This window comes from Sander lucioperca, chromosome 7 (genome assembly GCF_008315115.2).
Source record: "Sander lucioperca isolate FBNREF2018 chromosome 7, SLUC_FBN_1.2, whole genome shotgun sequence".
Taxonomy (NCBI): Eukaryota; Metazoa; Chordata; class Actinopteri; order Perciformes; family Percidae; genus Sander; species Sander lucioperca.
Window position 1 is genome coordinate 34,471,147 of NC_050179.1, and position 24,129 is coordinate 34,495,275.

Genomic DNA, 24,129 nt, shown 5'->3' on the forward strand with positions numbered 1-24,129 from the left:
GGTAGCAGTCCTGAACACATCCCAGTCAGTAGAGTCCAAGCACGTCTGGAGATCCTCCACAGCCTCACTGGTCCACTTCCTTGATGTCCTCACTACAGGTTTGCAGAGCTTTAGTTTCTGCCTGTAGGCGGGGATCAGGTGAACCATGACGTGGTCAGAGTGCCCCAGTGCAGCACGGGGGACGGCGTGATAAGCATCCCTGACTGTGGTGTAACAGTGATCCAGAATGTTCTCCTCTCTGGTCGGGCATTTAATATGCTGTCTGTATTTAGGTAGTACGTGAGTGAGGTTTCCTTTGTTAAAGTCTCCAAGGACAATTACTAAGTAGTCCGGGTTGGTCTGCTCCACACATAGTATCTCGTCGGCGAGCATGCGCTGTGCGTCCTGCACGTTGGCCTGCGGTGAGATGTAAACACCGACCAGAATGAATGAATGGAACTCACGGGGTGAATAAAAAGGCTTACAGTTTATGATGAAATACTCCAGGTCAGGAGAACAATGCTGCTGGATCACTGTCACGTCGTTGCACCAACCACTGTTGATGTAGAAACAGATTCCTCCACCTTCAGTTTTGCCGGAGAGGTCCGTGTCTCTGTCCGCTCTGAAAAGCTGGAAGCCTGCCAGCTGCAGCGCAGAGTCCGGTATTAATCCACAGAGCCACGTCTCCGTGAAGCACAAAACAGTAGATGAAGAAAAGTCCCTGTTTTTCCCCAACAGCAGTTGTAATTCTTCAAGTTTGTTGGGCAGTGAACGCACGTTAGAGAGAAATATGCCCGGTAACGGTGTGCGTAATCCTCGCTGGCGGAGACGCACCAGCCCACCAGCCCGTTTCCCTCTCCTCCGACATTTTGCTGCGTGAGCAAAGGTGAGCGCACCTTTGACTTGAATGTCCAAAATTTCCAGTGTAGGGCGAAGAAAAGTAGGAAATAAATCCTCTGGCGTTGTTCCCCTGATGTTCAAGAGCTCTTCTCTGGAGAAAGAGATCCGGGTACCATCGCAAAAAACAAAGTTAAAACACAAAACAAAACAACGCGCACAGACACACCGAGTCCACCATCTGCGGCGCCATCTTAGATAAAATGACATTTCGCGGATGTTTTTGTTTAAAAAAAGGATCTTACTCTTAAACAGAAAGGTCGACCGCCTTAGAAATCCTTTCCATAATGTTGTCAGACACTTAGAATATTAACCTGAGTCTGTCAGTGACAAAACAGCACTTTAGTGAAGGTAAATACAAGCTGGACAATTGTCCTGTTAACTTACATTGTAGCTTGTTTCTCCGCTGCCGACTGCAGCGATCTCTCTTAATACTGGACCGATGTCAAAGATTGGTGTTCCCATCAGTCAGGTTGAAAAAAACGGTGGATTCTTACTTATTTACTTACTTAACATTATTTTAATACTGTAGGAAATTGTGAAAAAAAATTGACTTTGCAACTAAAACAAAAATATATAATAATAATAAAACTAATACCGTGGTTTTCTTTCTCTTCTACAGAGCTGGTGGATAAACTGCAAACTGTGTTGGGAAAGATAGAGGAGTGATAAAAGGCTTCATCCCTCGGCCTCTCCGTCAGCAGTACTCAGGATTTCTGGTCAGGGACATCCTCAGGAGAAGAAATAAGATAACATAAGATAAGATTCCTTTATTGTAATTGCATGATGCATACAATGAGATTCAGGTGCACTACCTGACACTGTGCTCAAAAAAATATCTGTCTCACAATTATCAGCATATGCATAAGTTAATGCACTATTGTTAAGTCATAGTCAGGCTGTAACTTGATGAAAACTTCTGTATAACCCACACTAAAATGTACACTAAAAGCCATACTTTTTTCCAGTTTACTGTGACTCTTAGATCATCTATCTAATAAATCGGGAAGCCTCCGTATATGTGTGTGTGTTTGTGTTTGTGTTTGTGTGTCTTTAAAATATCTCATGAACTGCTCATCCAATATACTTCACACTTGGTTTCCTGGGTACCCAATGAACTTGGGGTTTTGGATTTCAGAGCAGTTTGGACAGCATTGGATGTTGGATATTAAAAACCTGTGAATAAAACTAAATGGCCGAACAAACAAAAAAAACCTGCAGACGCAACACGCAGCAGGCTGTTGACACGCTCTGCAGTGGTGCAACTACCCAGTGTCAGAGGGGAAAGCAGCAACAATTTTGGCGAAAACAAAATCTATTAATGATTCCATGGTAAACCAGAGTTATTGCATAAGTTATGTTTTCCAGCTTATTATCATTTTTTTTCTGTTACAGTTTTGCTGTATATTTTAAATATGGAACTTTTGTACTGCTGTCTTGGCCAGGACTCCCTTGAAAAAGAGATTCTGAATCTCAATGGGATTTCTCCTGGTTAAATAAAGGTTAAATAAAAAAATAAAAAAATTATTGTACATGATACCTTACATTTACCAGTTATTTTACATTAATAAAATTGAGATATGTCATGCATGGGATTGGTACCATAGGGTTTCACCAAAATCTAAATGTAGCTATCAGCAACATTGGTTTGCATTAAGCTAGCCGTAAATCTCACTTTAGCTGCTAGCGTTAGCAAACACTAGCTAGTCTGAGAACAGTCTGTTAACATCTATTAGTGCTGTCAGTTAAACGCGTTACTAACGGCGTTAACGCAAACCCATTTTAACGCCGTCAATTTATTACACATTAAATTTATTTACACCTTTTATCGCGAGATTAACGTTCTTTTTGTTACTTACTACTACTACTTTTTGTTTACTGCGCAGCCTCCAACTGAGAGAGACGACGTAAATGTGACGTGAGCAACCTGTCTGAAAGTTGGAAGTCTTCTGGTAGCTGTGCCAAGAGAAATCTCAATCATTCCCAATCTAGCAGAGACGGAGAGCGTAGGTATATGTAAGGAGATAACATAGACACAGGCTAATTATTGATCACTAAAATGATAGTTAACATTAGTTATTAAACTAAAACAGCTAATGTAAGTCCAAACTGCCTGCGAGCTTCTCCTGTACTATACAGTAATTCCTCTACTATGCGACAGTAAGTTGCGTGGTTATGACACAATCGTTAGCCTATTTTTACACACACACACACACACACACACACACACACACACACACACACACACACATGTTTAAATGTTAAAATATGCCTACTAAAATCAATAAACAAACTGCCAAAACTTCCTTTACTTGCCCTGTTTTTTTATGTTTTTATGCTCCCTTGAAAGCAGGGGCTTTCTGTTTTTCATTTTAATTTTATTTCCATGGCTTCCGTTTTTTTTATTTTTTTTATTTTTTTTTTTATCATGCTTATCAAGCTTATCATCACATAACGTCATCTGCAGATGATGCACATAATCAGAAAGCAAATAAGAAAAAGTCACTGCTTGATTTGAGGGTTAATTCAGTGTGCAATAGCAGCAATCGGCACACCGACTATTGTTTCTCATTTGTGTTAAAGTGCAATAAATGTTGGTAACCAAAAACTTTGGTTACCAAAGTTCTTTTTTTGAATTGATAACTTTTGTTCAAGAAGCCTTTGAAAGTCATTCATTTTAATTTCTCATTATTTTTACATACTAACTTGTTATTTTTCGCAAGTATCTCATTACCTTGAGATACTAAGTCATTATTTTGAGATACTACATCATACTTTTAAGAAAGTTTCTCATTAGTGACCGTTCGGTATTTATGGAATGGACCACTGGAGGAAAATAGGGGAGGGTCATGTCTTTTTATTTTCTGCTGAGGGGAGGGTCATCCAACATTTTTTAGTCTGGGCAGGGGGGTCACCCAACTTTTTTATTCATGAAAAGAGCAAAATTTCAAAGTGGCTTGTTTGGTGCATATTTATCCATGTAGCTCTCAGTCTCGGCCCCCTAGCAGATGGTCTGACCCCATACGTGGAGTTTGCTGGGGGGGGCAGGAGGAGCACTGCCCCCTGGTGGCTCAAACGGGTAATTGCATTGTTTAAAAAATGAGTGGAATAATTACATCTGGCATGACCAGATATTAAATAAATATCTTAAATAACACAAAACAACTAAATGGTGATAGGTAATACATCTGATGTCATATACTGCTTTGGTAAAAAATATTACCTGGCTGACGATGGGAGCAGTAGGACGCAAAAAACGAAAGTTACTGTTGCACTAGTCTGGACATCTTGCCGTGCCAACCTTGCAATAAAGGTTTCCTAAATGTCATGTATATACATGTGATGTCAGCTTACTAATTGATTGCGGGTTTTGTGTAGATTTGGACTTTTATACGTTTATTCCACTTTGTTTAAACGGCGAAGTGGAGAGGCCTTGTATATGACGCTCGTATCGGCCTTGCTGGATACACCGTATCATTTACCTTTTTGTGGATCTACTGATTACTGTGGATTACTTTTTTTTTCCTGTCATTGGATTACGGCAAAATACGGATTTTTTTTTCTCAACGTGTCTTAACGTTTTATGGTGTGATTGCGCTTGGTTTCTGCGTTTGGAGAGGCATCTCAACAGACTGTAGGTCCAACACTGATTGTTCACTGTTACATTTTAGTTGAATTTAAGCGTCTATTGCGTTCCAAAACAGCCGTGCCGCGATTGGATTTCATAAGGACGAATTGTTAAATTGTTACAATGTGACTTAAAAACTTTAAAAATAAACATATGTGTTTTGGAATATAATGTTCAGCTTCGGCAGCTTTACCTATGTGCTAAAATATACAATGACGATAGTGACAAGTCCATAGCAACCAGTGTAGAATTGGTTATATCCCAGCGTCCTTTGCTGAATAGTCTCAATGTTTTATTGTTTTATTTCATATGAATACTAGTTTACTAGAGGAGTAACTTAGTATTTGAAGTAATGCAGTAATGCAGGAAGTGTGCATCTAGTTTCCATGCTTATTGTGTTTCCACAACAATGTCAGTGAGTAAATCTACTGAAATGGCCACCACATCATAACAGAGGAGTGTGATGTGTAAGATGAGAATGCAGAGGTTAACTCCTGTACGTCATGGCTGTAAAAATCAAATGGTATCTGTACTTCTTTGCTAAGTGGAAACTTGCACGCGAGGGGAGGGTCATTGCTTTTTTTCAAATCGTTTTAGATGGTTATAGGAAAATTATTACTGACGAGGGGAGGGTCGTCTTTTTAGGTTAGAGGCCACAAAACTCCTTCGGTGACCCCTTAATTAAATAACGAACAGTCCCTTAATTTTGAGATACTATCCCATTATTTTGATAAAGTTTCTCATTATTTTGAGATACTAAGTCATTATTTTGAGAACGTTTTTCATTATAATAACTTACAGGATGTTTTGTTTTTTTCAGATTGGCTGATATGGGCTTCCATACCCGGTAAAAATCGAAATCGCGTGTGATTCCTCTTTTCTTTGTGTATGCTCCATCTTGTCAACATACGATCTTCGGCGGTGACGTCGCAACAGGATGGGGCGGGCAGCGCGAACTGGCGCCGGGAGATTCGATCCCTGACCGCGGTCCTGACTGCTGGAAGTAACCCGTAAACCTCACCTCAACCAGACCCGTTTGATTTGTGTATTTGCCGCGGAGTCATGTTGTTCCTTTGTGTGTTCCTCCGGAGCGGGATCGGCAGCTGTTAAACCTTCACCTCCATACAGGTAGTTGTCTAACGGTTAACGGTACTTCTCACCGCGCTAATGTTGCTAACGTTACAACCCGAGTCGATTAGCTAACTAGCTAGCTAGCTAGCTAACAAGCTGACTCGTTATCTTAAACGCATTTACAGTAACAACATCATAGTTAATACCACCATTAGCTATTCATATTTAGACTTTAATAAAAGCGTAATTTAAGATCTTAAACGCATGTTGGCAGCCTCACAACCTTACAAATGCTAGCTAACATTAACGTGACCTAAGTTTAGCTCAAGCGTCCGTGGTTACACAGGGATCAGAACCAGCGGATAGTCGAATTATTATTATTTATTCTCTGCTATTTTATAACGTTGCATATAAACTAAGACGTTGCATCAAAAACAACGTTCACTATCGTATTAACTGAATACAAGAAGCTAATGTTAATGTTACTGCTGGTTTGTTTTTGCTGGGAGGCCGCTGCGATCTCGTTCTCTACTTCGGTGTTTAGCCGCAGAAAGTAACGTTACCGCCTGGCCCCGGAGAACGCAACGGAAGGTGTTTGCCGTCACAGATGAATGACAGACCGATTAATACATTTCAAAGGTAGCTATTTTACTGGACAGTTGACAAGAGATACCCATACTTCGCGGGGCGTGTAGTCACTGCTAACTACTGCACTGCAAATCAACATAAGCTAGCTCGTTAGCACAACATGCTGGTTGTGTAACTTCTGACTTTGTGCAGCTAACGTTACCGTTAGTTTGAGCATAGTTTGGCTCCACTGTGAGAGCACGCTGTAAGGACTTTTCCTTACAGCGGACATGGTATTCGTCTGTAAAAGACTTGTTTATTATCTCGATGTAATAGCCTCCTTACTGTCCAGTGTGCAGATATTAACCAGGTTACATTTGTTCCAGCTTCGTGAGGGTAACTTCAATAGTATTTTAAAAAAAAAGGAGTTGTGTCTTCAGGATTATACTACCGAGTCAAGCGACCTTAAAGTATCAGCTAAATTATTTGACAGCGAGTTAGACTTCATCAGTCCCAAAAGCAGCACTTTATCTGCACTTTTGTTTTACACCATCAACTAGTGGAGCAGGGCTGTGTTTGCCGGAAGGCTATGTGTGGCAAATGTACTAACTTTCTTAACAACTGTGTTTCACAAAATGCAAACACACATTACATTTAATGTAATACCCTGAGTGTAAAACCCTGTAAATTACTATAAAAAATACATCAAAACTCAAAAAGCTATTTTGTCTGCAGAATGTTTTCAAATGTTACGGCTTGCTAACCTGCGATCCTCGGGTAAGCTCTTCTAAAGGCTGTTTTATGCTTCTGCGTCAACTCCACGCCGTAGCTACGCCGTTGTGACCCTTTCGGAGTTCTGCGTGGAGGTCGCTTTGCATCGCGGTGCATTTCACCGCCATGACACTAGGAGGTGTCGCCTGTGTCTGTGTCGCTCACCATGTCATGCTAAAATGTTCATCTTATTTGTTTGGCCTTTTCTTGCTTATATTTTGTAAAAAGTATCGAGAAATAGACACAGTGACCTAGTTAGTGTAACCAGAAAATAAGTCTGAGGTTATTTGCGAGGTGTCTGCCAGCCAGTTTGTTATGTTAGCAAGCTAGCTTTAGTACAACTGCCCACAAAGTACTGCTTGCTGGCGAAGTGCTAATTTCAAAACGTTACTGACATATACACACTTTACAAACGGATAACCCCGTCATTGGAACCAAAATATGTCTGAGTTTATTTGCAAAGCTGATGTCAGTGAACTAGCATGTTGCTACTCCCCACAGTAGGCTGCTTGAAACACCGACTATCAACACACAGGACCAGTTGACCAATCACAGTCCTTGCGGTCTGCGTCGCCTCAACTCAAAGTAAAAATTTTTTGGAGGTGCACGTCGAGCTACGGCGGAGGGCTCGGAGAGGGGTTTGTGGGGGTACGCCGTCGATTCGACGCAGAAGCATAAATCAGCCTTAAGCCTCGGGGCCCTTCGTGGTTACCCATGGCAACAAGATTTAATGAAGCTGCAGCCAGCAGAGCTGCTCCCAAGGACCTCAGGCTAAGAACAGGAACATGTGGGGTTGAGAGGTCACTAATGTAGGACGGTGCAAGACAATGGCTGGCTTTATACGTTAAAGGAGTTGGAGGGGATCATTAACCATGTAACCTGCTGTGCAGATGGAGGCCATGGAGGTGGACTCCCCTGGGGAGCTGCAGGGAGGAGGTGGCAGACAGCCAGAGGTTGCTGCCGCAGCCGCGGACGCCAACGCGCCACACGTCATCTCAGACTCCGGCAGCAGCACCGAGGTGGACGAGGACGACGATGACGACAATGAGAGAGGGCAGACGGCAGCTCGCGCGCCGCCCAGGCTTCCTGCCACCTGGGCGTTCAGTCAGAGAGCGGTGAGCGGCTCTGCAGCTACGCTTTCAGCCGCTCATGGCGCACCAATCCGGAGGAGACTCAGGTATCCAGAACTAATGCACAGAGAAGCCTTGGTTTAAGGCCTTTTTACACACTGGGGCGTGACGATTAAACCACATAAAATGCAAAATAATTGACTGTGAATATTTCGCATCAAGACTGTTCATACCGGCAGCGATGTGAATTTGTGACAGTTGTTTAATAAAAGGTTTGAATATTTGCGCCCGCTCATCTACCACGGCCAGTTGGGATGTCGGTGGGACAGAGAGAAAGAAAGAGACGGGAGATGCAGTGTGACCGGACGAGAGAGAGCGATTGGAGCAGAGGAGAGTTAAAGTTTAGCTCTGACGATATATCAAGTGAATGTACAGTAGCTAGAGTCTGCAGTTTTTTTAAATTATTTGTATAAGAGCTTTTTTAGGCCTTCATTTGGCAGGACAGCTTAAGAGATGAAAGGGGAGAGAGAGGGGGGGGAATGACATGCAGCAAAGAGCCGCAGGTCGGAATTGAATCGCAGCCGCTGCAGTAAGGACTGAGCCTTTGCATATGGGTGCACGCTCAACCAGCTGAGCTACCCCAGAGTCTGCAGTTTAAGCACAACTAAGTACTGCAGCTCCTCAAGACCAACGGAGTTGTCTGTGGCTATGTTTCCATCCACACGTTTTTATCCGAATTAAGTGATATCGAATGAAAAATGCCTTGTAGAAACAGTAAAATTCGATTGAATTTCATGAATATCGACTCAAAGGAAATACATTCGGTATTGATATACGGCTTATGTGATAAACGCTGATGGAAACGTTATTTGCCGAATAAATAATGAATTGCGATTAAGTTTTAGGTAATTTTATGGTTGCAACCCGCCACAAAACGAAGAAGTTTTAGTTCATTTCCGCCCAGTATTTCCGCTCTGTTTGCACACATGGCGGGTGTCAACGAAGACAGATGGAAGTGGACGAACGAGGAGACGAATTTAATTTACGAGCAAAATATAGCGCTGTCGTTCCCACACCACAGGCCGCCTCCGTTGTCGTTTACGTGCATCTGCATCATCACAGCAATGTGTTGATAGCGTCGTCGTTTTCTTATTATAGCGTGATATGTCGCTATCAGCTGGCACATTTAATAAGCACTATTACAACTTGTGCAATATTGATCATTTGTTGGTAGATGGCGCAATCCATTTTGTCTAGCAAAACTTTGTTCGCCAATGTTTGCTTGAATGTTGTGCGATTCAGTGCGAAAATGAATGGAAACACCTTAAAATGTCTCACATCAATTCGATATAGCAATTTGATCGCAAAACAGGTTTTTGTTCGCTTTAAAGCCGTTGGATGGAAACGCACTTTCACCAGCTTTATTCGCATGAGTTTTTTTTACCGAACTTCAGATAATTCGATTGACAAGTGGATGGAAACTTAGCTTGTGTCTTAGTGGCTGCATCTAAATAGTTCTTTAAATGTAGCTCTGTTCGGCAGTACGTTTCTGTACAGGGATCAGGTCCTCCAGTCTCCTCTCAGCAGCTGTATTTTGTCAGAAAGTCGAGCGTCTTGCTGAGATGTTAAACCCGTGTGCTGCTGCAGGCAGGGCCTCCGGGTGCACTACCCCAGCCAGACTGCGGCGCCCTCCAGAGGCTTTCCCGACTTCCTGCTCCGAGCGCCGGCCGCCAGCGTGGCTCAGCCAGAGTCCGGCAGCACCACCGAGGTCAGCGAGTCTGACGACGAGGAGGGGGAAGAGGAGGGCGGCAACAGAGAAGCCACGGCTGCTGCTCCGGAGCCCGTCGTCCCGGCGCCACCTGGTAGTCCTCGTCTCAACGCCTCCGTCCAACACGCACAGCCACAGGAAGCTGGTCCAACCAGTGAGTCTGACCAGCACAACTACTTTATGTCTAGAGCTGCAACGATTAATCCATTAGTTGTCAACTATGTCATAAATTGGCAACTATTTTGATAACTAGTAATTAGAATGGGTCATTCTCTGATTGCAGACATTTGAGGAAGTCATCTTGGCCTTTTAGAAACACTGATCCACATTTTTCACCATTTTCTAAAATGTTATAGATAACCCAGAATCTGATTTATTGGCCAAGTATACTTACATACACAAGGAATTTAACTTTGGTAGGTGTTTACTCTCTATACATTCAACAAATAGACATGTATTAGTAACATACTATACAAAAGAGACAGAAATATACATATAGGCACATAACATAATATACAAATAAGACATAATATCAAGACAAGTCCACATGGAGTGGGATGTTTAGTGCAAAAAGTAAAGTAGTGTGCAAGATGCACATTGGACTGATAAGTATGTAATGTGTAGAGAAGTGGGGGAGTGGCCAAAGTGGGGATGAGCCCACTTATCCGTTCAGTAGAGTGACGGCAGAGGGAAAGAAGCTGTCACTAATTCATTAATCGAGAAAATAATCGACAGATTAATCAACAGTGAAAATACTGGTTAGCTATCCGCAGCCCTGTTTGTGTCGTTGACTGGTTTCCACAGGCCAACGCGCAGTCTGTGTTGTGTTGTCAGGTTAATTTTCTTTTCTTTTTCTTTCCGTCTTTGTGCAGACTCCGGTTCAGCTGCAGACGGTGAGAGGACAGAAACGTCCAATCAGAACGTCCAGGTAGCCTTCAAACCTTTTCCATCCCTCTTCTTCCTGGGACCAGGTGTCCTACTTGTGTTCTGCATTTCACAGACGACATATTTTGCCAGAGCTAGTTTTAAATAATAATCATTACACAGAGGGCTAACCGTGTTAATCCATATATTTTATATCCACTCCCGTCACTTAGCTTGTTCTCCATCATCTTCTGTTAGTTTAAAGAGTTTGCTGTGTGACTTTGGTACAAATACAGGCTGCCATCGCCCGACCACACAGTGTCAAAAAAATAATTTCAGTGAGACCACTGCATTTCTTTTTTGATAACCAGTAATTGGGTCATTTTTTGTGGAAAAAAAGTAAACCTTCTCTGATGTCAGCGTGTTAAATATGAATATTGTTCTAGTTTCTTCTCTCCTCTGTGACAGTAAACTGAATATCTTTGAGTTGGGGACAAAACAAGACATTTGAGGACGTCATCTTGGGCTTTTTGGGGAAACACTGATCCACATTTTTCAGAATTTTTTTTGAGTGTCTGTCGCGATATGTGGCAGCCTTTTCGTGATGTATTTATTGCGCCCGTTGATATGGCGATAACGATTAAAAAAAAACAATATATTGTGCAGCCCTAATGGGACGCACCAGAGGCCCCATTATACAATATCACGATTCTTAATGCCACAATATGGTGTTTAGAGCTGTCAGTCTTCCTTATATTTTTTTTTATATTCGAATAATATTCGAGGCTTATGCATCGTCAATGCCACTATAAGCATGTGGTTGTTGTTACACGTTCTGTCCACTAGAGGGATTTCCAACGTCAGTCTGGCCTTGAAGGGGACCTACGTCATGGCGTGTTGCATTTCTGGCACACCGCTCTCTGTTTACATTCATTTTCCACCACGAGCACACGGCGACAAACACAAATCAACAGAGAACTCTGTAATGAAACATGATCTAACAAGTGTAGCTGGTGAAGCGGCTCTGTTGTAAAGGCTAACGGTGCTCGGCTAGCACATGGACATCATGTTAGAAAGCACAGCCGAAACGATTTGTCATAAACTAAGTAACAAGTGTTAGCCACGATGCGAACGGCATTGATAACTAAGCCAAACGGTGCTGTCACTACTGTTTTAGTCATTTAAAAGCAACCTGTTTCTTGCAGATTGTCACGTTACTGAGAATACAGAAGGTAATATAAGAAGTCGATGCTAACTCTGACAGCTGTAGGGCAGCTAACGTTAACTTTAGCTGTCTCCAAGAAGCTCCCAGCTAAGCTCCTATAACTCGCGACGCAGTTAGGAAACCAGAACGAGCTAACTAATGTTAACATAAGCATTTTGGCTCAGATGTCGATTTTAAAGTCATGTTAAAACAATTTCCCGTCCTTCTTCCGATTTCCAGCCGCAGCCTGTCACTCCCCCCAGTGCTAACGTTACTCGGTACGTAACGTTAGCTCACAATGCCGTGTGTTTCTCACTCCCGTAACTTATTGTTCATCAGACATGACATGACATGAGAAGAGGGAGATTAGCTAACGTTAGCCAACCTATTTATAAAAAAAAAAAAAAAAACACATTTCAATAGTAATTTCAGCAGTCGAATAGTATTGATTTTTTTACTATTCTAATTATATTTGACTTTCGGATTATTACGATTTTAAACATGTTTTGCCATATATTGCAATTTATTCCTCTTTTTTTTTTCCTAACTTCTAATTATCTCCCTGAAGGAAAGCTTTGTCAACACCTGTTTTTATCTAAAAACTGTTATCGTGTCCCCCCCCCCCACTAGCCGGTCCCTGCGGCCTCGGCTTCTGCCAAGCCGCCGCAGGCTGAAGAGGGCGAAGGCGACATCTGCTCCATCTGCTTCGAGGCGTGGACGACGGCGGGCGAGCACCGGCTGTCGGCTCTGCGCTGCGGACACCTCTTTGGCTTCACCTGCATCCAACGCTGGCTGAAAGCTCAGGGCCCGGCCGCCAAGTGTCCACAGGTCAGTCTCGTCACGGTGTTTGAACAGGGAGTTGTAACGGTCTTTTTATCTGGGTGGGGGAAAACATTGAAAACCGTATGTATTGTGACTTTTTTTTTTTTTGTGATGATTTTTTAAATCGATTCTTTTCCCTGGAATCGATATGTTTTATGAAATCATGTCCGTTTCCAGCAAAAACAGAGCGAAAGCAGAAAATGCAGAAAGTCCACGGTCTTCTCTACAAATGAAATAAATGTCAGACTGACGGACATGTGGGGCCCTATCTTGCACCTGGCGCAGCGCAAAGCCCGACGCAAGTGTCTTTGCTAGTTCAAGACGGACGCAGTTGTCAATTTCCCGTCCAGCGTCCACGTCGTTTAAATAGCAAATGCACCTGCGCCCATCTGTGCGCCCATGGGCGTGCTGGTCTTACAGGGAGGTGTGTTCAGGTGCATTCTGGGCGTATTGCTATCTTGAGGCAGCGGGAAGTGATCACGCTATTGACCAACAAAAACCTGGTCTAGATTCAATAACGCAGCATTTCATTGTTATTTTAACAGCAAATTAGTAAAATGTGCCTAGGTATTATGCACAGCGCGCGCACACTATGCTTGTTACACACACAGGGATGCGCAGCAGCACACACACATGCAGAAGATTACAAATAAAAAAAATAAATTTTAAATTACGGTGCAAATCCTCCATCATAATAGCACTGCGCACGCTTACAAACGCGCCTGGCTTTTAAAGGGAATGGGAGATGACTCTCTGATTGGTTGATTGCATGTTACACCCAAAACACACACCTCTGATTAATGAAGACACTAAGTACAACCCTTTAGAACCATGCGCCCGGCGCACGGACCCTTTTTTCCGCCGTTAAACTAGCAGAAGTGGATTTGGACACGCCCTAAACGCACCTGCGCCAGGCGCTTCACCCCGTGCGCTTGGATCGTTAAAATACGGCCTTCGATGTGCATTCTCCAATTACTTTTTTAGAAATGTCCCATGATATTTTGTATGTATATTTGGTGTCTCATCCTGCATCACACATCGGGACCTTGACGATGTGTTTGTGTTGTTTTTCTTTAGTGCAACAAGAAAGCGAAGCGTTCCGACATCGTTCTGCTGTACGCTCCCAAGCTGAGAGCGCTCGACAACTCCGAGCAGGAGAGCTTAAAGAAGTGAGTGATTACATTACGTTACATGTCACTTAGCTGACGCTTTTTTCCAAAGCCACTTCCAGTTGCTATATATGTCAGAGGTCGCACGCCTCTGGAGCAACTAGGGGTTACGTATCTTGCTCAGGGACACATTGGTTGATGTATCGCAGTGGGAATCAAACCCTCGTCTCCCACACCAAAGGCATGGGTCGTATCCACTGATGCTGCCAACACCCCCGATCTGTAGGCAAGGCAAGGCAGTGTTATTTGTATAGCACATTTCAGCAACAGGGCAATTCAAAGTGCTTTACATAAAACATGAAAGAGCAGTTAAAAATGATTAAAAAAAATTAAAAAACGATAAAATACGAGAATAACATCGACAGTGCAGTATAAGAAATGAACAATTATTTAAAGAAAGGCAACATCAAAAAGATAGGTCTTCAGCCTTGATTTAAAAGAACTGAGAGTTGCAGCAGACCTGCAGTTTTCTGGGAGTTTGTTCCAGATATGTGGAGCAGAGAAACTAAACGCTGCTTCCCCCTGTTTAGTTCTGACTCTAGGGACAACAAGCAGACCTGACCCAGACCACCTGAGAGGTCTGGGTGGGTCATACTGTAGTAGCAGATCAGAAATGTGTTTTCGGCCCTAAACCGTTTAGTGATTTATAAACCAGCAAAAGTATTTTGAAATCAATTCTTTGAGGCACTGGAAGCCAGTGTAGAGACTTGAGAACTGGAGTGCTGGATCCTTTTTATTAGCTGTAGGCTAATGAGGTGTCACAGTTTAATTTCAGCTTGATGAAACCAAAGTCTAAACTAAGATTTAAAGTCTACACTGTTGAAAGAGTAAACCACCCAAAACATACCTACCCATCCCCTGTAGGGGTTAAAAGGCGGTTGGCAAAGGTTTTGTGCTTCACGGACCAATAAATCCCACTTCTGCAAACATTTGAAGTTATGCTAATTGCAACCGACTCAGTTTGGCGGCGATTTAAGCAGATTGTTGCAGCATTTAATGGCCTTGACTGATCTGTTATTGCAAATAGAAAGTACAGGATGTGGGCAGGTTAGGAACAGATTTGTTTCATAAACACGCTGCCTTCAATTTCTTGGCAAGATTTATTGAAAGTGATATTTTTAATTCTCCCAACGATCGGATTCACCACAGTGTTTGCCCCGTTAAAAGTGTAATTGGTGGTTTGGTGTAAAACAGGGCTTCTCAAAGTGCGGACCGAGGTCCGCGTCCGGACCAGACGACCAGTCGATCCGGACCCTGCCCGTGTTCTAAATACAAACATTATAACGTGTGACGCTTTCTGTTTTAAAATACATTTTATACTGATCAGTACATTGTTAGTGAATAAATCCAGGCAGTGGTATCGGTACAAAAGTTGAACAGGAAAACCAAGAACTCAACGTGAATGTATGTTGCTTAAAAGATATTAGTAATATTAGTAAGTTGATTAACTGTTTTTGTTATCGCCAATCAGACATCTGACCTTAAAAAAAATTCAGATGTGGACATTTGAGTGTTACGTTTGAGAACCTTTGATATAAAAGAGTGTGTGTGTTTGTCTCTGTCTGTGTGTGTGTGTCTGTCTGTCTGTGTGTGTGTGTGTCTGTCTGTGTGTTTCTGTCTGTCTGTGTTCGTGTGTGTCTGTCTCTGTCTGTCTGTGTGTGTGTGTGTGTGTGTGTGTGTGTGTGTGTGGGTCTGTCGGTGTGTTTCTGTGTGTGTGTGTGTGTGTGTCTGTCGGTGTGTTTCTGTCTGTGTGTGTTTCTGTCTGTCTGTGTTCGTGTGTGTGTCTGTCTCTGTCTGTCTGTGTGTGTGTGTGTGTCTGTGTGGCTCCGTCTGTCTGTGTGTGTTTTTCTATCTGTCTGTGTGTGTCTGTGTGTGTGTGTGTGTCTAGGTCTCTGGAGCAGGAACAGTCTCTGAGGAGGAAGGCTGAACTGGAATCAGCTCAGTACAAACTGAAGCTGCAGGTTGTCACCAACAAATACGGACAAGCACAACAAGAGCTGCAGGTATCGTTGACGTAAATAAAATGATTGAAAGAAAGTAAAATGCAGGATTAATTACTGATAAACTGGCACATTCTGAACTCCGTAGTTCAACAACTAGATGTCATCCACATCGTTTTCCTTTTCACGGAAACGTCTTCTTGGTAAAAAAACAAAAACAACTTCCCTCTCTTTCTCTCTGTGTCTCTGTGAAGGAGCTGAGGGCTCTGATGGCTCAGGCTGGCAGAAGCTCAGTCCCGTCCTCATCCTCCTCCTCTTCCTCCTTTGCGTCCACCTCGCTCCTCCTCGGCCTGTCCCAGAGGGCGGACGGCTCCAGGATGGCCCAGTACAGTTTCTCCAAGGCGGTGTTGGTGTCCCAGGCTGGAAGCTGCAGGGTTTTATCCTACTGCGAACCTCTGAGCTGCCTGCTGGCCTCGCAGCCGTCCCCGCACTCCACTCTGGTGCCCGGTGAGACGCCCTTACGTCTTCCTCGTGACCCATTAAAAGATGGCAGTATTGTTTAGATAGCTATGAAATGTATTGAGCGTATACTTGTTCTTCAGAGACAAAGAGATTTTGAACCCCAAGACCTTTGCTGTAGTGCCATGCTACAAAAGGACTTCAGGGTTATACCTGGGTTGTTAGGCCTTCTGCACGCTGCCTGTGTGGCGTGAGCGTGGCGTTTGTGTTGCGTGGCGTTTTCTATGTCTTTGCGCACCAGAAACGTGTCTGACGCGGCGCTGCTGCTGCTGCTAGCCTTGTCTGTACACATATATGTTTCCCATTGATTTACTGCACTCCAGCAGTAGTATACTTCACGTTAAACATAAATATATACTGATGTGATTACAGCAAAGACAACGTCGGCAGTATTGATGGCAAAATAGGCTACAGAATATTTGGTTCTGTATTGACAGGTGCAATATTTGAAAATCGATCATTATTTATTATTATTTTTTTTAAATTACATTTATATCTGCATTTATGTCAAAACCTCGAGACTTTCAAACATCAACATGTCATTTATTAAATGTATTCTTGTCAACATGACATATACACATCTTTTCGGATTCTATTTTGTCTGGAAACGCTTCCAACGCGCTTGCGTGTCGCGTGAAAAATAGGCGTCTGGTCCTATTTTTAGCACGCACGTGTTTTCGTGCGTTCCGCGCCCTGAGAAGTGGGTCTCACGCAGGCGGTGTGCAAGCTCTAACCTGTTAACATGGGAGCCGAAATAAAAACGGACACGCTCACTCAGCTGACACACTCGCACAACACGCAGCCAGTGCGCAGGAGGCCTTAGAGCGCCACGGTGCAAATGACGTCATACGCCATACGGCGATTATTTGCATCAAGGTCGGTTGTTGTCGGTTGCAGCTGGGGAGAGATCGATAAAGATAAAACTTGGAGGAGCAGCCTGTCACTGAAATGAGAATAGCTGGTCCACCAGACTGTGCGTGCGTGGCTCTGCTGGTGCCGCTGTGTACGTGAAGACAATGAGCAGACAGCTCCTATACAGTCTTTGGGGTTCCAATCCGACCTGCGGCCCTTTGCTGTCATGTCATCCCCCATCTCTCTCCCACCTTTCCTGTCTATCCACTGTCACTCTGAAATAAAGGGGAAAAAAGCCCCACCGAAAAAGTCTTAAAAAAAGACTTCCTTCTCTCTGCTTTGTGACAGTTGACAGTGACACGGGTCTTTCTGTCCTTCACTTAATGCGGCTCCCACTCTCACTGGCCCCCCTTCCTGTCTCCTCCGTCAGGTTGCGGGGTGAAAAAGGTGAGCGTGGTCAACATGAAGGCGAGTCAGTACGTTCCCATCCACAGTAAACAGATCCGAGGTCTGTCCTTCAACAGGCAGAACGACAGTCTGCTGCTGTCTGCCGCCCTGGACAACACCATCAAACTCACCAGGTACACACACACACACACACACACACACACACACACACACACACACACACACACACCCAGAGACACAGACACAAAGAGAGACACACACACACACACACACACACACACACACAGACTGAGACACACACACTCTCACACACCCAGAGACACAGACAGACACAGAGACACACACACACACACACACACACACACACAGACTGAGACACACACACACACACTCCCACCCACAGACACACACAGACTGAGACACAGACGCACGCACACGCACACACACAGACACACACACACACACACACACACACACAGACTGAGACACACACACACACACACACACACACACACACACACACACACACACACACACACACACTCCCACCCACAGACACACACAGACTGAGACACACACACACACACACACACACACACACACACACACACACATTACAGGAGTTTTTTCTATAGTATTGGATGTGATTTCTCCTCTCTCTGGAGTGATGTAATCATGTACTAAACGGACTGACTGTGTGTGTTGCAGTCTGCTGACCAACACAGTGGTTCAGACCTATAACGCAGGGAAACCCGTGTGGAGCTGCTGCTGGTGTTTAGACAACAGTAACTACGTCTACGCAGGTCTGAGCAACGGCTCGGTGCTCATCTACGACACCAGAGACACCAGCACGCACGTCCAGGAGCTGCAGCCGCTACGCTCCAGGTACGCCCCGGCCGCTGCCGCCCAGACTGTACGAGCGAAGCCAAAAACACCTGAAAGCTCTACCGTGTCTAACTCCTGACGTTCCCAGGTGTCCGGTGGCGTCTCTGTGCTACGTCCCGCGGGCGGCGTCCAGCTCCTTCCCTTGTGGCGGTCTGATCGCTGGCTCTCTGGAGGGCGGCTGCTTCTGGGAGCAGGTCAACGAGACCACGTACAGGCCGCACGTCCTGCCACTGGAGACCGCCGGCTGCACCGACATCCAGGTGGAGATGGAGAGCCGACACTGTCTGGTCACCTACAGGCCAGGTGTGTGCAATGATTTCTGATCTGGAGCGTAAACATAGTGAAGGTTGTTTATTTCTTTTTACATTTTCCTATGAAAAGAACAGACTCGGTGCACAAAGGACTTATAAAAATAATAATAATGTTAGTTTATTATATAGCACCTTTTTACAAAGTCATAAGGGCTTCAATTTCTGGAAAGAGACTTCAGATACAGTATTAGGGGACCACTAAGGTCTATATAAGAGAGACTTCAGATACAGTATTAGGGGACCACTAAGGTCTATATAAAGAGACTTCAGATACAGTATTAGGGGACCACTAAGGCCTATATAAAAGAGACTTCAGATACAGTATTAGGGGACTACTAAGGTCTATATAAAGAGACTTCAGATACAGTATTAGGAGACCACTAAGGCCTATATAAAAGAGACTTCAGATACAGTATTAGGGGACTACTAAGGTCTATATAAAAGAGACTTCAGATACAGTATTAGGGGACCACTAAGGTCGATATGAAAGCATCCAAAGAGCACCATGTCATGGGACCTTTTAAACAAGTGATAATCACAGTGAGTGTTTAGCTGAGACGTCTTTAGCAGGAAAAATGCTGATTACATATAAGAAAATTGCTGCAAGCTCTCATCAAAAAGAACCGGAGCTGAACAAGATCCGCACAGCCACACAAAAACATCACGTCCGTTAAATACAGAACCACTGCTAAACAAATCTCAGCTGTTCCCAAATGATTTCTGATCATCTGAAATGTAAACATCGTGGAGGTCGGGTCTATTTTTCCCCATTTTTTTTCTTTTTTCCAATGAAAACAACCGACTCTGTAATGAAAATAATCCCAGCGAGCGTCACGCTGAGGCGACCGTAGCAAAGTGCTGATTCACGAGCAGCTTGCTGAGCGAGGAAGAGTGTAAACACAGGAAAACTCAAAGGTGATACTAACACATCTGCCACTCTGTGAAGAACACGCAGATGCAACTTGACAACTATGGACGTACGGCAGACTGCAGGCACTTCTCAAGGTTGTGTTTCAGTAATTGAAACCAACAGATTCTCTGTATGTGTTTAACACTTTATTTTTGACGTTTATTCTGTGGTTAAACACTTTGTTTCTGCAGTTTATTATGTGGAAGACTGAATCGTGTCACGCCGTTTAGGGCCGCACGATATGAGGAAAATATGCGATCTGCGATAATGTTGTTGAATATTGCGATAATGATTAGGGCTGTCCTCGACTAAAGAAATTCTTAGTCGACTAACACTTATATGATTTTGTCGATTAATGGATTAGTTGATGTAATCGACAGAGCTGGGCTCTTTGAGAGGTGGTTAAGACTAGAAAAGCACAATATAAATGTAGTTAATGAACCATCTGTAAAACTGAGTTTCTCCACAATTAATCCTGCAAAAGCACCACTTTAAATCTTGTGTTTACCAGAAATGTGCTCATAAGTTTCTTGGAAATGAGTAATTAAGCATGAATAAGCATAAAAAATGCGTCATCAACTAAAGAAATCTTAGTCGACAAAGACCAAAACGACCGATTAGTCGACTAATCGACTAAGAGGTGGCAGCCCTAATAATGATATTACTGAAGATTATTTTTTTGGGGCATTTCCGCCTTCCATCACTGGGACAGCCCAGACACGAAAGGGGAGAGAGAGGGGAAAGACATTCAGGAAACCGCCGCAGGTCGGAACCGAACCCTGGGCCTCTGCGTCGAGGAACGAACCCCTCCAAATGGGCCAACCGGGCGTCCAATAAATATGTATTAAAGCGAGCTCAGGTTTGGCTAGTTTGGCTGGTTCAGCAAATTGCTTGTTGAATTTAAAACAAATGAAAGGAAATCGTTTCCAGCGTTCTTTTATTGAACAAATTGAACATTGAATTGAATATAAGGCAAGGCAGCTTTATTGTAGAGCACTTTTCAGCAACAGGGCAATTCAAAGTGCTTTACATGAAAACAGATTAAAACATGAAAAACAGATAAAATACGAGAATAAAAGTTACAGTGCAGTATAAGAAATTAAACATTAAAGAGCAGTTAAAACAGTTAAATATATAAAAGCAGATAAAATAGGAATTTCTCTTTTATATGCTTATATAGATTGTATAAAAGGCAGCACTAAAAGATTTTTTTATTTTTTCAAATTTTCTTTGAACTAACATGGAAAAATCTGAGTGTCTTTCACGATGTGTTGCAGCCTTTCGTGTATGTATGTACGTATATTGCGCCAGTTGATGTTGTGATGACGATTAAAAAAAACGATATATTGTGCAGCCTTAACGCAGTTTCACTTAAACTATGTCTGAAATGTCCGTCGTTTAATCGTGTGTTTGCATGCAGATTATTTTCGCTGCGTTCAATCGCTGCAACAGGACAGAACAACCAAGACATCGAGCATTTACAACAGCAGAGTCAAAAGATATTTCAGACGAGGACTCAGTCTGGATCGGTACGGTGTGAGAGCAGGACAGAAATGTGTTTTATGTGAAATGTCCCCCCGTCTCTCGCACAGGCCGCTCCAACCCGTCCCTGCGCTGCGTCCTGATGGCGCTGAACAGGACGCCTCAGCAGGACTCCAGTCAGCTGCCCAGCTGCTCCTGCGCTCCGGTGCAGACGTTCAACGCCGGCTCGTCCTGCAAACTGCTCACCAAGAACGCCGTTTTCAAGAGACCGGACGGAGGCGGGACGCTGGTCTGCGCCGGGGACGAGGCCTCCAACTCCACCATGGTCAGTCTTTAATTGTAATTGTGAGATATTTGCTGCTTACATATACACTCACCAAAAGGATTATTAGGAACACCATACTAATACCGTGTTTTGAGCCTATCCTAGTGGTGCTCGGTGGGGTCTTCTGCTGGTGTAGCCCATCCGCCTCAAGGTTGTGCGTGTTGTGGCTTCACAAATGCTTTGCTGCATACCTCGGTTGTAACGAGTGGTTATTTGAGTCAAAGTTGATCTTCTATCAGCTTGAATAAGTCAGCCCATTCTCCTCTGACCTCTAGCATCAACAAGGCATTTTCACCCCCAGGACTGCAGCATACTGGAAGTTTTTTCCTTTTTCAGACCATTCTTTGTAAACTCTAGAAATGGTTGTGGGTGAGAATCCCAGTAACTGAGCAGATTGTGAAATACTCAGACCAGCCCGTCTGGCACCAACAACCATGCCACGCTCAAAGTTGCTTAGATCACCTTTCTTTCCCATTCTGACATTCAGTTTGGAGTTCAGGAGATTGTCTAGACCAGGACCACACCCCTAAATGCATTGAAGCAACTTCCAATTGATTGGTTGATTAGATAATTTCATTAATGTGAAATTTAACAGGTGTTCCTAATAATCCTTTAGGTGAGTGTATATACATGTCATGTAATCTTAAAGAGCCCAAAGCTACCAAGTACATAAAAAAAATATTTTATTGAGGTGTTTTATTTAATTTGAAAGAGCCAAAAGTTGTCTCTCCCGTCATCCTCTTCCTCTGCTTCTTTCTCGTCTTCTTTTGACCCATTTTATGTCCCGTTCCTCAGGTGTGGGACGCCGGCAGCGGCTCTCTGCTCCAGAAGCTTCCGGCCGACCTCCCGGTATTGGACATCAGCCCGTTCTCGGTGAACGGCGAGCACTTCCTGGCCTCGCTCACCGAGAAGATGCTGAAGCTCTACAGGTGGGAGTGAACGGGACGGACTTTACAGACTTAGGAAATTACAAAAAAAACACACAAACTCAGTCCCAGAGCACGAGAACATGACGCAGTCTGTGTGCAACTGTGGAAAAATCCAAAAAGCTGCTCAACTTTTATATGTTTACACACTCAAAAAAAACGGATCGACCCGAGGAAACATTTATGGTTTATTCTTCTTTTAAAAAAAAAATTACATCTACGTTACTGAACGTTTGGTGACCGTTGGCCTGCACAGAAAGAATGATGAAGCCGGCGGTGTGTGATACCTGGACAGATACAGATTGAGAGAAACGTTTCTCACTTAAAGCCGAAAGATTGTGTCGATCGAGTCCTTTTCGTGTTCGGATCTTCTTGTTCTCGGCTGCTAAAGTAGAAGCGTTGAAGGCTCGACTGAGTCGCCAGAAGGTGGTTTTCTGTCCTGTGTTATTAGTCTGACGGAGGTGATACGTTGTCACCGTCTTCTTCCACCAGTCCTGCAGTTAAGGTGTGTGTGTGTGTGTGTGTGTGTGTGTGTGTGTGTGTGTGTGTGTGTGTGTGTGTGGCTCTTCAACTGCAAATCATGCACACTTCATTTTTTATGACCATTTTCAGGCTCTTTAGATTTATCATGTATTTTTCCTACATTCTCACGCAGCCATTTACTCCCATTCATCATTTCTGTATAGTAGGAGAATGAAAATCAATCCATCGACGTCAACATCGGGTCAGAGTTACAACCAACTTATTTTTATTATCATTTATCCTGCTGATTATCTTCTCCTATTATCTGACGAATTGTTTGGTCTGTAAAATGTGAGAACATCATGAAAAATAGCCAACGTGACGTCTTCAGATTGCTTGCTTGTACAACCAACATTCAAAAAACAGAAGATATTCAGTTTAACACAACAAAAAAACAAGATATTCAGTTTAACAACAAAAAAACAGAAGATATTCAGTTTCTGAACACAAAAGACAAAGAAAAGCAGGAAGTTGTCACAATTCAGGAGCTCGGATCATCAAATATTTCTCTTTTTTGCTTCAAATATTTGACTTAAATGATGGATCGATTATCAAAATAGTTGTTTAATTCATCTCTAATCAAGTCTGCGTTTAGTTTTGTAACTTCTACATTATTGTTTTATGGTAATGCAGCAAGCACAGATTAATTAGAACCTGACTTATCTATTGGCAGTACTGATATTATCTGACGATTGTTATATAATCGCACATCATCAGCGTATATAAGTCGTTCAGGAGAAATGACAGAAGTGTTTGTCATTTAGAAACAGAATCTCCTTTATTGTCCACCAGGGAGCAGTTGTCACTGCAGCATCTGCAACATATTCAGTACAATTCTTTATTAATCAAGTTTAAGAGATGGTTTTTGGCTTTAAAAGAATCCCGTAGAGAGAGGCGATGTCCCTCCCCTTCCGGGGGACCTCATGGGACCTTAATTCGGAAAAAATAGGAACGGTAGTGAGAGACACATTCTTTTTTGATCCCGTTTTGAATTGAGACATGGATTACACATATGATGTTCTTCAATTTAAAAGATATTGTTTCAACTGAAGAAAGTCTCAGTTTGTCGTAGATTTGTGGTATGACCACTTAGTTATGTGAGAAACCGCTCGGTAAACTACATCTCTCGTCTCGCGCAATTTACGTCCCCTCGCTTGATGCTCGGCTTGCTCGCTAGCTAGCTAGTAGGGCTGCAAGATATGAGGAAAATATGCGATACGGTTGTTGAATATTGCGATA

General features: G+C 43.3%; 2 protein-coding genes across 6 annotated transcripts in view; both read left to right on the forward strand.

The window, feature by feature from the left end:
• The window catches only part of LOC116036332 (mixed lineage kinase domain-like protein), a 48,845-nt gene extending 47,140 nt beyond the window's left edge, over positions 1-1,705 (forward strand). For all 5 annotated transcript variants that reach the window (XM_036003656.1, XM_036003654.1, XM_036003655.1 and 2 more), the window contains one exon: positions 1,499-1,705. In XM_036003656.1, coding sequence (XP_035859549.1) covers positions 1,499-1,545 — 47 coding nt within the window. In that variant the 3' untranslated portion in view covers positions 1,546-1,705. The remainder of the gene's footprint in view (positions 1-1,498) is intronic.
• A 3,699-nt stretch (positions 1,706-5,404) lies between these two features.
• Positions 5,405-23,829, forward strand: rfwd3 (ring finger and WD repeat domain 3). The gene is made up of 13 exons (XM_031279837.2): positions 5,405-5,632; positions 7,804-8,090; positions 9,631-9,905; positions 10,624-10,679; positions 12,450-12,647; positions 13,719-13,810; positions 15,699-15,813; positions 16,005-16,257; positions 17,552-17,702; positions 18,238-18,414; positions 18,503-18,717; positions 21,228-21,442; positions 22,238-23,829. The coding sequence occupies exons 2-13, from the start codon at positions 7,804-7,806 to the stop codon at positions 22,379-22,381; spliced, it is 2,178 nt and encodes a 725-aa protein (XP_031135697.1). The 5' UTR covers positions 5,405-5,632; the 3' UTR covers positions 22,382-23,829.
• Positions 23,830-24,129: the final 300 nt, after the last annotated feature.